Source organism: Perca flavescens, chromosome 8, assembly GCF_004354835.1.
Source record: "Perca flavescens isolate YP-PL-M2 chromosome 8, PFLA_1.0, whole genome shotgun sequence".
Lineage (NCBI taxonomy): Eukaryota > Metazoa > Chordata > Actinopteri > Perciformes > Percidae > Perca > Perca flavescens.
The window spans coordinates 1,112,488-1,125,113 of NC_041338.1; the positions used below are offsets into that span (position 1 = coordinate 1,112,488).

The 12,626-nt window shown below is 37.9% G+C and overlaps 1 protein-coding gene across 1 annotated transcript in view; it reads right to left on the minus strand.

Annotated features, from left to right (window-relative positions):
• Positions 1-9,087: 9,087 nt before the first annotated feature.
• The window catches only part of smpd3 (sphingomyelin phosphodiesterase 3), a 37,309-nt gene continuing 33,770 nt past the window's right edge, over positions 9,088-12,626 (minus strand). The window contains exon 10 of the mRNA XM_028586425.1: positions 9,088-9,425. Within this exon, the coding sequence (XP_028442226.1) occupies positions 9,324-9,425 (102 nt within the window). The 3' untranslated portion in view covers positions 9,088-9,323. The remainder of the gene's footprint in view (positions 9,426-12,626) is intronic.

Sequence of the window (12,626 nt, forward strand, 5' to 3'; positions counted from 1 at the left end):
TTTGAGTTCATTTCAGTCCTTGCTTAACCAATTTGTGTCTTTTGAATAACATTAATCCATGAGATGATATGCATTATTTGAATGTAGTGAATTTCAATGTGACACTGCTCTTTGGGAGATGAAATTGTCTGATTGCATTGTACAGTGAGCATTCTTCAGCACCAACAGTAAGTTCCCACGAAACAGTCAGTCTGTGCCTGAACACGGTGACAAACAGTTCATCATTAGCTTACTTTTGAGGCTCTGGACCTTCTTGAGCAGCTTTGCTCTGTCAAGCACCAAAAGAGTTTCTGAAATACTTTAAGTATACTCAAGCTTCTTGGAATACTCAAGTTTGAGTGCGTAGATCAATCCCATCAACAGCACACATGCCTTGGTTCGGTTTCCACACACGTTCAGCACTTTGTTTCCCTCCATCGCAATCAACACATCTGCTGTATGCTCCTTGGCTGCAGGATTATGGATCACAAGCACCTTCATGGTTTAGTCCATGTTGTCCTCATTTTCATCCTCCATGTTAAAAAAAGAAACAAAAATATGCACTTTTAAGTTATGGACAATAACAAGATACTATCCCAATACATTTATTGATATATATGTTTTCTTGGTTAAGCCAAATCAACCCAAGTAGAGTTGGTTTTTAATAATCAGCACTTCAATAAAATTTTGTGACAAATTAAAACTGTGACTTTATTGCCTATTTCTCACCTCAAATGTTTTTAAAACCCTATTTTAGTAACTGATTAGCAGTAATATCAGAAAGTTTGCATAAAGTATGTTGGTTTAAAAACCTGCATTATTAATATAACCAAGTTACATTATGATTTTAATTGTGGATAGACCTCATGCCTCATTACAAACTAAACTGACATTAGAAGGGGTGGCATGTCTGTCCCATAATGGTGGCTGTGCCAAGTATCCACAGTTTCTATGTAATATATATATATATATATATATACATGTGTGTGTGTGTGTGTGTGTGTTTGATTGGTATCGGAAATTAAACAATTGTATCAGGGCAACCCTATGTGTACCCATGTGATACCTTGAATTGATCGATCATTTAATAACATACCTAGCAATCTTGGATGAGATCTTCTTTATGTTCCCCAAGGTACTCAATGAGGCGACAAACAACTGCATCCCTTTTTCTCTTTCGACACATTGGGACTGTGAATAGATGCATTTAGTGATTAACTTATTTCTACAAATTCTTTAAACTTATTAGTGAAATAAATAAATAAAAAAAATATATATATATATATATATATATATATATATATATATATATATATATATATATATATATATATATATATAAAACGTTAGCTAACATTACAGGTAATGTCACCTAACAGTTAGCTTACATTTGGAGCCTACATGGTTCAGCCGTGAAAGCAATAACGTTACATTGTGACACTGTCAAATGCCACAACAGGTAACATTAGCTAGTTTGAAGTAACGTAACTAACATCTCTTCCAACAATCTCCACATTGCTACGTTTTAGTAAAATTAGAATTAGCCTTTAAACTCTGGCATTAGCTAGCTAGCTGGCACTCAGTAGCTTGCTAACTTTTAATGACAGACTGCCATTGAGTAACTTCTTAACAGACTAGAGAAGCAAGCCGAATATACAATCTAAACCAACCATTAAATAAGTTTATTACACACAGCAACCTGTTAAAAAGGAATCTTACCTTAGCTAAACCGAACAACTTGACTCCAGTGTCCCGCCAGTGAAACAATAGATCTTGGCCAAGAACCAGCACTGACGCATGTGCACTTTGAACTGCAAACTTATCATTTTGGGGTAGATTTTATTATATTTGTTTAGGCTGCAAATGTTACTGTTATAAAATATGTAATGTAGGTAGAATTTACCCATTATTGTATATTTGCTTACTGACTAATATATTTGCAGTAAAATTTAAAGAATTTGCATGTAGTGTATTTACTACCCTCCAAAATCCGTTTTTACAGTGTAGGGCCACCTGTAAAATTCTGAGAAAAAATTTTGAGAAAAAAGTTCTCAGAATTCTGACTTTCATTTCTCTTTAAACTTCAGTATTCTGAGATTAAAGTCAGTTTTCTGACTTTTTCTCAGAATTCCGATTTAAACTCAGATCTCAAATAAATTTTTCATATATTGCCCTAATCCTCTTCTGTAGAGACAAGATAAATGATGTCATGTTGAGATGGATACGTGTCAGTTTCCTTAAACATGTTTTTTTTTTTCAAACAATATATGAAAAAAAATGCATATTGGAAATAGTTACAGTACCAACCCTGCTTTTAAGAGCTTTTTTCACTGAAAGCAGCGGCCCTCTGCTAAAAGCCCGGTTGGTGAGAGAGGTGAGACTGAACCAAAATAGCAAAACCAGAGGTGGAAAGTAACAAATTACAATTACTAACGTTACTGTTATTGAGTAAAGTTTTTTTGTGTACTTTTATTGTTTAAAATCTGTAATTATATAGAATTTTACTCCACAGGTTTGACTCCGACCTGCGGCCTTTTGCTGCATGTCATCATATAAATAAGATATAAAAGTATAACAAAAAGTAAAGTAATTTTACTTGTACTTAAGTAAAACTTAATTAAAGTAATAGTAGTTTTACTTAAGTAGAATATTTTTGTACTTTTTCTCAGAGTTGGGTGATAATACTCTCTGGGTTTGTCACTAGGAGCGACTCCTTTGACATGACAAACAGTTATTTGACAACTCATTCATGTAAAGCTATTGACTACTGCAGCCTTAAAACAGCGTGTTAAGATGATTTTTTGTCTGTACATACTGTACTACTGGAGAATCAAAGGACTACCTCAGAATTTGATTTTCTCTGCAACAGTACTGGGAGTCACTTTAGTTTCAGTCGAAGGGGAGTTTTCACACATGACAGAGCCCCCTATGTAAATGTTTACTGCTAGATTTCTCCCTCTGCTCATGAAAAGCAGAAGGACTTCTTAAAAGCTATTTTCACTTCGTCATACTTTGTCCTTTAAGAGAGACAAACACATGCTTCTCTTTTTGGTTTGACCTTAATGTTGTATTCAAACACCGGCTTCTCTTGAGTGCCTCATGCCCACATGACCAAACCCACAAATTGTGGTCCCCAAGGTCTTGACCCTGGTATTTTCTCTGAGATGTATGCTAAAAAAAGGGAACTATTAAAAGTCAATTCATGAGCTTTAGGCTTTCATTAACGTTACAGATCGAACACACACACACATGGCTGTGACTGCACTCTCTCTGCCCTCTGTAATGGTTGAGCTAAAATATTTATAAAAAATGTAGCTAGTGCAGTAACGTTAAAGCTAACGTTAGAAACTGCAAACTTTTGGGGGATTCTTTTAATGATTGCAGGGCAGGCCCTCCCCTCATATTAATTAAGTATCTATGTTTTATTGATGTCTCTATGTTTTTAGCTTTTTTTTTTTAGGTTGTTGTGTGGTGATTGTTGGAGCTTGAATTGCAAGACAAATTTCCGTGTACATGGACAATAAAGTGCTATCTATCTATCTATCTATCTATCTATCTATCTATCTATCTATCTATCTATCTATCTATCTATCTATCTATCTATCTATCTAAGAACATTCTTCCTGACAGTTTTTGGGACTTTATGTCGACCAAACTGTAAGTGAGAAGATGCAACAATACAGTCAAAGATATTTTACTTTTTGGAGTAAATTAAAGCATGTCAATAAACTGTATATGTCTGGCTCTTGATGTGATTCTCATGTTCCAGTGTGGCTCCTTAGTGAAGTTGAGGTAGACCCTTCTGCTCTACACCCCTCTAGTGTATTCTTTTCACTAGGTGTCTTCCACCTGGTCAGTTCCCTCCCATCCAAGCCATAACAATGTTTACCCTTTATCTCACATTATTTGAATGAACACCTAAGTGGCTGAAATGTCAGGCTCCCATCACATAGACTTCCTGTATAAGAGGCCCAAACGCGCCTCATTACGCTTTTGGTGCGTGTTGGCCATTGGAAATTAAAAGGCGTACTTTAAAACGTGCGCGTCAGACCCTTTCAGTGCGTTTGGACCTTAGGGCTCACCATGGACATACAACACCAACACAAACCAAAACTTTGCCTTTACACCTTCAGCTTTAATCAACCAATCAGCTTCTTTGCCCACTACTTTCTTCTGTTGTTATTAAAAAATATGCAAAAATACAAACACAGAACAATTAGCAAAAGAAATAAACTCCAAATTATAAAATTAATTACCTCCACATTCCAACTTTTTAAAAACAACACAAAAGTGTAGTATCATCACGAAGGTGTTGCACTACATACTGTAAGTCCCATGATGAAATGTTCGGCAGTATTCATGTGTTGTGCAATAAAATCAGACAATTAAAAAAACTAACGCTTATTAATAAACCTCTACATCAGCTACCACTTTGCTCCCGCCCAAACCATAACTTATTTACCTTAAAGGAACACGCCGACTTATTGGGACTTTAGCTTATTCACCATAACCCCCAAGGTTAGACAAGTCGATACATATCCTTCTCATCTCTGTGCGTGCTGTAACGCTGTCTGACGGCTCCAGCGGCATCAGGCCAACACAGATCCTGCAGGTGAATGATTCCAGTAATCCTACTTCTCCGAATAAGTGACAAAATAACACCAACATGTTACTATTTACATGTTGTGATTTATAGAGTCACAGTGTGTACAAAAAACAACGTAACATGAGACACAGCCATCTTCTAACCGTAAACAAACCGGGAAGTATATTCTCAGGCGGAAGAATATAGTACTTGGGCGGAGTGATATGCTCGCAGCAAGCGAGTCTGAGAATATAGTTCCCGGTTTGTTTACTGTTAGAAGATGGCTGTGTGTCAGGTTACGTTGGTTTTTGTACACGCTGTGACTCTACAAATCACAACATGGAAATAGGAACATGTTGGTGTTATTTTGTCACTTTTGTCACAATTGGGAGCAGTAGGCTAGTTGGAACCAGTTACCTGCAGGATCTGTGCTAGGCTAAGCTAATGCTGGAACCATCAGACTGCATTACAGCACGCACAGAGATAAGAAGGGTATGTATCGACTTATCTTACTCTGGGGGTTACGGTGAATAAGCTAAATTCCCAATAAGTCGGCGTGTTCCTTTAAGAGCAGATTCTCACTGAAACTTTAACTATAATAGACCTATAGTGTATTTACATGACTATTTACCAAGTCAGTAGTGAGGGTTTGATCTCATTTGAAGTTCACCTAAGCAGATGACAGGATTCAACCTAAAGAAAGAAGACTGAATTGAAAAAAGCACAGATACAAATCTTAGTAATATGAAGGATATATTAGTCATAATCAGAAAGTGTCAGAGCAGCCAGGTGACCTGTGGACTCATACTGCATGTAAAAATGACAGTTGAACATACATAACAGAACAACCAACACGCACGCACACATGCACGCACGTTTCATTCAAACATCAGTTAGCACATTTGTATTGAAAGAATATAACACGATAAGCTGCCCGAACAAACATACACACATTTGTGTTAGAAATGAACACTTCTGCCAAAAAAAAATGTTGTAAACATTGTTCACCGTTCAGACCATGGAAATCAAACAGTATCTGACAACCTAAACTGTTACTGGAACGCATGTTTTATTCAGAGAAACAGGCTTCTACATTAGTGATTTTCCACACACACCACTAAAAAAAAATATACAGCAGGGTTTGGTAGTTGTCCCATGTTGACTGATAACAACAGGGACACAGACACGATCCATGTGTTCCCAGTACAGTAGATCAGTGATCTGGAGATTCCTGCTAACACGTTAGCGCACATTGTGTTGAGTGATAGGGAGGCCACCACTGCTAAAACCAACTCATCTTTTAAAGCAAGGATATGTAGATTTAAAAAAAAGAAATGACACAATTTACTGTTACAAATTGAAATTACAATTCCTAAGGAATAAAATACACCCTTGCTCAATTCAATTCATTCAGAGGTTTGTGCTGCAACAGCCTTATTTGGTCTGGTATGACCGTAGACTGTCAAAATAATGGACGAAGTTTCCGGATCTGAAAAGTAAAACCAATGAGGAAGTACCTTAAAGCTGCATTCTATCTAATTACCAGCAGGGGGCGAATTTAATGGCTCCAAAAAGTCTGTTTCTATAGAAGTCTGTGGGAAAATGACCCTACTTCAATACAATCTCTACTTTCAAGTCTTCTTTAATATAGCATGATGTTCATTTCATAATATGGTCCCATTGATTTAAATAAGTGGCGGTAAAGCAGGGGATGCTTTAGGGACGTGGATTCATGCCAACCTGTCAATCAGCACAGAGGCTTAGCAATGCTAACCATCGCCCTGTGTACATTAAAATAGCAGTGAACTCTTTTTCACAGTGTCAAGGTTAAATCTCTACTGGATGACTCTAGGGTCAGGGACAGAAGGGTTGAAAATCAACAACTTTTCCTCTTTAGCATTTAGCTAAGCTCAGTGCCATTGCAAACAATACTGGCTTGGCTTGGTCATCCTACCCCAGCAAGGCTTAAAACAGCAGTCCACAAACCAATGGGTGATGTCACAGATGCTACATCCATTATTTTTTACAGTCTATGGGTATGACTAGTAGCTTTTGGTGGCTAATGTTAGCTAACTTGAGTCAAGTCTTGCTGCTGAGACCTGCTTCCATGTTATTTTCTAAAGTTTGAGGCAATGGTAGTGGCCTATCACTCAACATAGCATAGTTCACAGGCAGCACCATGGCAAACAGGTCTACAGGGGATACAAGGACACTTTTAGTATCTACATGCCTTTCAACAGTTACTCACTAAACACTGCTCTTTACAAAGTTCTAGCTCCTGTTTGACACCATGGTCTGTGTGGGTCTGGTACGCATTATTATGGAACCCACGCAACTTCTAGGAAAGAGTTGAATAAGATAAGATAGACTTTATTTATCTCACACTTGGGAAATTCCCTTGTAACAGCAGCCCCCCCCAAAAAAGAAAAAAAAATGCTATTCTATAATGGCATTATTAGGAGTTAAAATAATCCAGAAGTTGTCATCTATGTATTGCTGTAATAATTCTGTCTGTTGTTTGGTTGGTTAGTTGTTTGTTGGTTTGTTTTTATTGTGGAAAAACTTCTGCTGTAATAAGTGAATTTCTCCATTGTGGGATGAATAAAGTATTATCTAATCTAATCTATCTAATCTAATCTAATCTAATCTAAAGGTGTGTTTAGACTGAATGCGAAGCACATTTTTTAGCCTTGTGCTTACTGTGTGTGAATTTGACTGCTGGACTGTGTGCGCAGTTTGTGTTTATTTGCCACAAACAGCTAATTTAGTCCGTAAATGTATATATATAAGAATACAAGATATGACTTCAACACCGGTTCTTTCTGTGTGTGTGTTTTCTTTTTTAAATATCCTTCTCTTTTTGTTCTAATCATCTTAATGTTCTTATATATGTTTGTTTATGAGTTGGAGTCATAATGCCTTGGGAATAATGCAACATTTTCACTTAAGTTGAAACATATCTAACTTGGGCGGTTGCGTCTAGCCTCATTTTTTGTGTCTATTACTTTACATGCAATCGCACCGCCTCTAAAATTGGTTTTGCTTTCAGTCTGAACACACCTTAAGTGTATTCATTAGCCTTTGCACTACTTGAATTGTGCATTATTTGTAGGTGGGTTGTCTTAATCTTTGGGACTTTTAGAACATTATAAAATGTGTTTACGTATACTTGGCATATTGTACAGGATGTGTGCAGCGTGTAGGTCTTCAAATGTTTCTGTAATCTGAGGTTTTGCAGTTGCATCACAATATGGCTGTCATCAGGGTGATCCATTGGACAACTGGCTCTGCTTTAACCAAAAACTGGGCTGTATACTGTGTGTTATTTAGTGCACAAATCAAACGTGCTCACAAGACGGCGATGGCTTGCTAACCAGATAGCTACATTGGTTTGTTAGCTAACAAGCTGACAATATCTACTCAGCTCACATGTTGTCATTCGGGGGACCTCCAATATGGCTGCCAGAGGGTATGTTACATCACCTGAAATCCCCCTGTACATGATGTGTGTACATGTTTGCCTGCTTTATGTAAATCTTCAGTATGTTTCCGTGCACACCCTCACGTGTGTTCAGTGTCATCAGCAGGGTGGAGTCTCACATGCACAAATGTCACACTGGCATATAGTAAGTGTGTGTTACAGGGCAAAAATGCTTCTTGACTCGTCAAGCAGCCAGAATCAAACAAGCAAGTGTATCAAGATGCTAAATTCATGTTGTAAACTGACACCGTTTCCCATCATGCATTCGCAAAGCTTCAGTTCCCATGATTACACCAAAAACGTCTGGTCTAATTTTCAACCAGTCATGGCGGAAAAACATGCTATAAGCATTTCAATGCATCTAACAAAACACTTTCTCCAATTCCATGTCCCTTTATACAATACCTTTTTTTAGAAACATACCATATAGTAATAAACAGGCATTTAAACTCCCTATAAAAAAAATCTTCTTTTAGAAAGACTAGTTTTGTTTTGTTTGTTTGTTTTTTTTTAGAAAAAAAGACACTTGTTGAGGTTCCTGGGACTGACGTGGGAGTAGTAAGGTGAACGACCAGTAGCCAATCAGGAAGGAGCACGACACAAGGACACACATGGTCAGTGTAAAGGCCAGTCAGTAGCTGTACGCTTCACTCTCATCACTTAAATTAGGTGGTTTTCTTTCTGTCACTAAAGAAGATCCGACTGTCCCTGAAGGTAGAATCATAAAAAAAAGCATACTTACTCTACGGCTAAAACACATCCAATAAAAGAAGTGTGTGTAAATTGGCTACATGAAAACAATTCACTGTAAATAAAAACCTTCAGTTCAACAGGGAGTGTTGGCGAAGAAGAGTGGAGAGGCCAAGAGATATTCAACAGTCAAAATGTCGATCAGTTGTGTTTGTGTGTTTTAGGTGCTGTATTTAGTGTGTGTGTGTTTGTGTGTGTGTGGGAGGTTTACCCAGGAAGATGAATATCTTTCTGGCTTTCTAAACTGAATTACCCTGCTTATCTCTCCCCTCCAGAGTCGTTCTCTTTCATATCACTCCTCTGCTGCTGCTCTCCTCCACCTTCTTTCTATCCATTCATCCACTGAGTGCTCCACCAAGTGATTCATCCGTCTATTTCGCTCTCCCTTCAATCCTCGCGCAGAACTGCATTTATAGTCTTTCTCAAGCCGAAACGTATCTGCAAACTCTTAATCTCTTCTTCTCTTCCTGGTCGTCTGTCACTCCTCCATGGCAGTATTTAAAAAAAAAAAAAGCTCAGGTGTTCAATCTAAGGCTCCTCTTCCCCGGTGGAAACAGCCAATCGCATGGCCACAGACAGGTGGTCGGTGAGGCCGGCCAACTGGGTGACGAAGCTGAACTCCTCGATATCCTGCAGGAGGAGGAGAGGAGAACTCTCATTGAGTCTTCAGTATCTCACCTTCTATTCTGTACAACTTTAAAATTGCCTTAATTTCAAAAGCACACAAAAATACTAAATCACTAAAATAACTCAAATCTCACATACGTTTACATGCACACCAATATTCCACTATGATTGCAAATATGGCAATATTCCAAATTTGATTCAGGTCACGTAAACAGCATATTCTCTTTTGATATTCCGAATTAGGCCTTTTTCCAAATTTAGCATTTTCTGATTAAGACATGTGTGATATTACTTTATTATTCAGGTTTTAGAGCCATTCTTGGGACATGCATACAGCGCATTTGGAATATGCATCTCAATCAGGGTTTTTACCACAGTTTGCAACAGTTTACGGGCAGTTTACTGCTTACGTCAGTTCTGTGTGTTGCTATGGGTGTTGGACACAAACTTGCCAGACCTTCCTCCACAGCGCTGCGGAGGAGGGTCGTAGGGAAGATGTACAAAATGCCCTTATACATCAGAGGGTTAATTTAAACTGCATTGTGTTAATTGTTTAAAACAATATATATATAAACATCTTGTCAAGTTCAATTAAAAAAAAAATTAAATGGGGGATGAAATTGGGTTTGAGGTTTGTGTATGAGGAAGCAAAACAACAATTTATTTGTTTCCTTGTGTGGAGTGAAATGATGTTACAGAAACTACAGTCTGGCACAAGGTGGCGTCAGGCGGTCACAGAGCGAGTCAGCCAGAGGTGGGGGAAGGACCCAGAGATGCTCTATGGAAATGATTTCATTTCCCAATCCTCTCCAATCCCTCACTCAGACAGGCAGCCGTGACGGGCTGCCCTCCTTTCCTCTCAGCCGTGTTCCATTGTTCTCCTCTCTAGCTTTTACGTCTTTGAATCTTTTTATTCCTTTAACAAGTCAAACATTGTCCTGTGTAGAGGTGGAAAGTAACGCAGTACAATTACTTACTAGAAACTGTAATTGTTTTTTTGGTGTACTTTTACTTTTTTAAAGTATTTTTTTAAAATCTGTAATTTTGATTTTTTTCTTACAGTAAGTATGTAAAAAGCTCCAACGTTGTTTTGTCAAAATATCTGTCAACAAACTCAAATCAAAATGTTTTTTGTTGCTTTTTGCTCTTTTTTGGCTTTGTGCCCTTAATGAAATCGCAAAAGACTGCAATTTAATTAAATAAGTATAAATAAGATATTAAATAAGAATAAATATAAAATATCAAGCTGAGGGTCCTCCCCAGGAAATTTTGAGTACCAAACACTTCATTTCCTGCATTCTGATACATTTTTAAGCACCAATATACGTTGGAAAAATCTTTATTTAAGTAAAGTAAAACCCAGAACTCTGGAGGCAGGTGACAATTCAAAATATAGTCTGGGTTACAAAATGTTACAGCCTACCCTAAGCAACATTTTGGTTGTATTTATGTTTTTATTTCATTAAATTTTTGTCTTGGAAACGAAAGACAGACCGAGGCGTGCCTCTCAACACATACACACACAGATATTATGTTAAAAAGTAATTTAAATGTTCAATCAAGTATTATTATAATCCTAATTTCGTTATGTAACATTTCAGCCCAGGGTATGACACAATTTACCCAGACTAGTAACGTTTTTCTCCTTGTGTTTGAGAGTAAACCAATCATTTTCTGTTTGGGTTTCAGAGATAACAGCTACACCATTTAATAGCAGACACATGTAACTAGTTTGTATCACATTTTGAACACGCTGGCTTAAAAGAGCTCCAAGATACAGTCACAAATGTCAAAAAGTTGTACTATGTTACTATCCCCTGTCTCCCCTACCATACCCGGACATTTTTAACCGGTTATAAATCTCAATTCAATACTAATGCCACTATATCAGCAGCGGCTACTCCTCCCAATGTTTTTGCACTGGTACATTTTTCCTTCCCTCTTTGCGGCGGGCTCCAAAAATCCTTCTATGCTGGAAAAACCCTGGGTATGAGATCTCTTTACTGGCTTCCAGTCATGTTTCACGTAGTCTATATCCTCAGTCCACTTCCGGATGCATGTCTTTTTGCTGATGTCCGTCCCCTTCCTCTTTCTCTGTGTTGGTGTTCTAACCTCTGGTGGATTTGTGAGGACTATGGTTAACTGCTCCTCAGATCTCTGCAGGATAAATCCAGACAGCTAGCTAGACTATCTGTCCAATCTGAGTTTTCTGTTGCACGACTAAAACTACTTTTGAACGTTCCACCAAAACGAGTTCCTTCCTGAGACTATTTAGCAGAGGCACCGTGGCTCCGTCCGGAGCTTAGCACCGCCCAAGACGATTGTGATTGGTTTAAAGAATCCAGGAATGCTTTATGGATTAGCCAGACCCTCCTCCGCAGCGCTGTGGAGGAAGGTCTGGCTATGCTGGATTATGTTTCACATGACTCTGGAAAACCAGCGTTGACAAGTGTCCTGTTACAGGGAAATGAATCAGGACAGAATAAAGTGACATCTCCTCACCTGGCACACAATTCAACACATACACTTTTTGCACTAAGTTTCTATGATTGGAAACACAATCATTTCACCCTATTAGCACACCTACTGGGTTTTGATACACACAGAATAAGATGGTGAAGCAGGAATTGTGATTCCTAACCAATTTTAGGATCTGCTGCTCTTTGCTCGTTGCATACTGTGTGTCTCATACTGCACAGCCTTGCTTCAAATTCCCCGTCTAGTCTTTCTGATGAGTTTCTATGATTTTAGATTTATTTTATGAAACCCTCCAGCACACTGGGTTGACAGCTGGCTGCTGCTGCTTGAAGCGCCATGTTGGATTTAAAGAACTGATTAAAAAATCCACTTTGCTGTCTACATTGTATTAAACTGAATGAGTACATTGTCTACATGTCTCTGCTACATACTGTATTGTTTGTACTGGAAGTGCAATTGGTGTAGGCCTGCAGAAATGTTTGTCATTTATTGTCAGTGGAAATATAGGTTTGTTTCAATACAGCTGCAAAAATATAAAATGGAATAGTTATTGGTTATTGGTTTATTATCAGTGGTTCCAAACTTGGGGGTAGGGACCCCCACAAGGGCTGATGAGATACATCTGAAAGGTTGTGAGATGATTAAGATGAGAACAGCAGAAAAAACACACACATATTATGATGTTTTTTTTTTAGACTTTCCTAAAATCTTTAAGCTTTCTTAAAA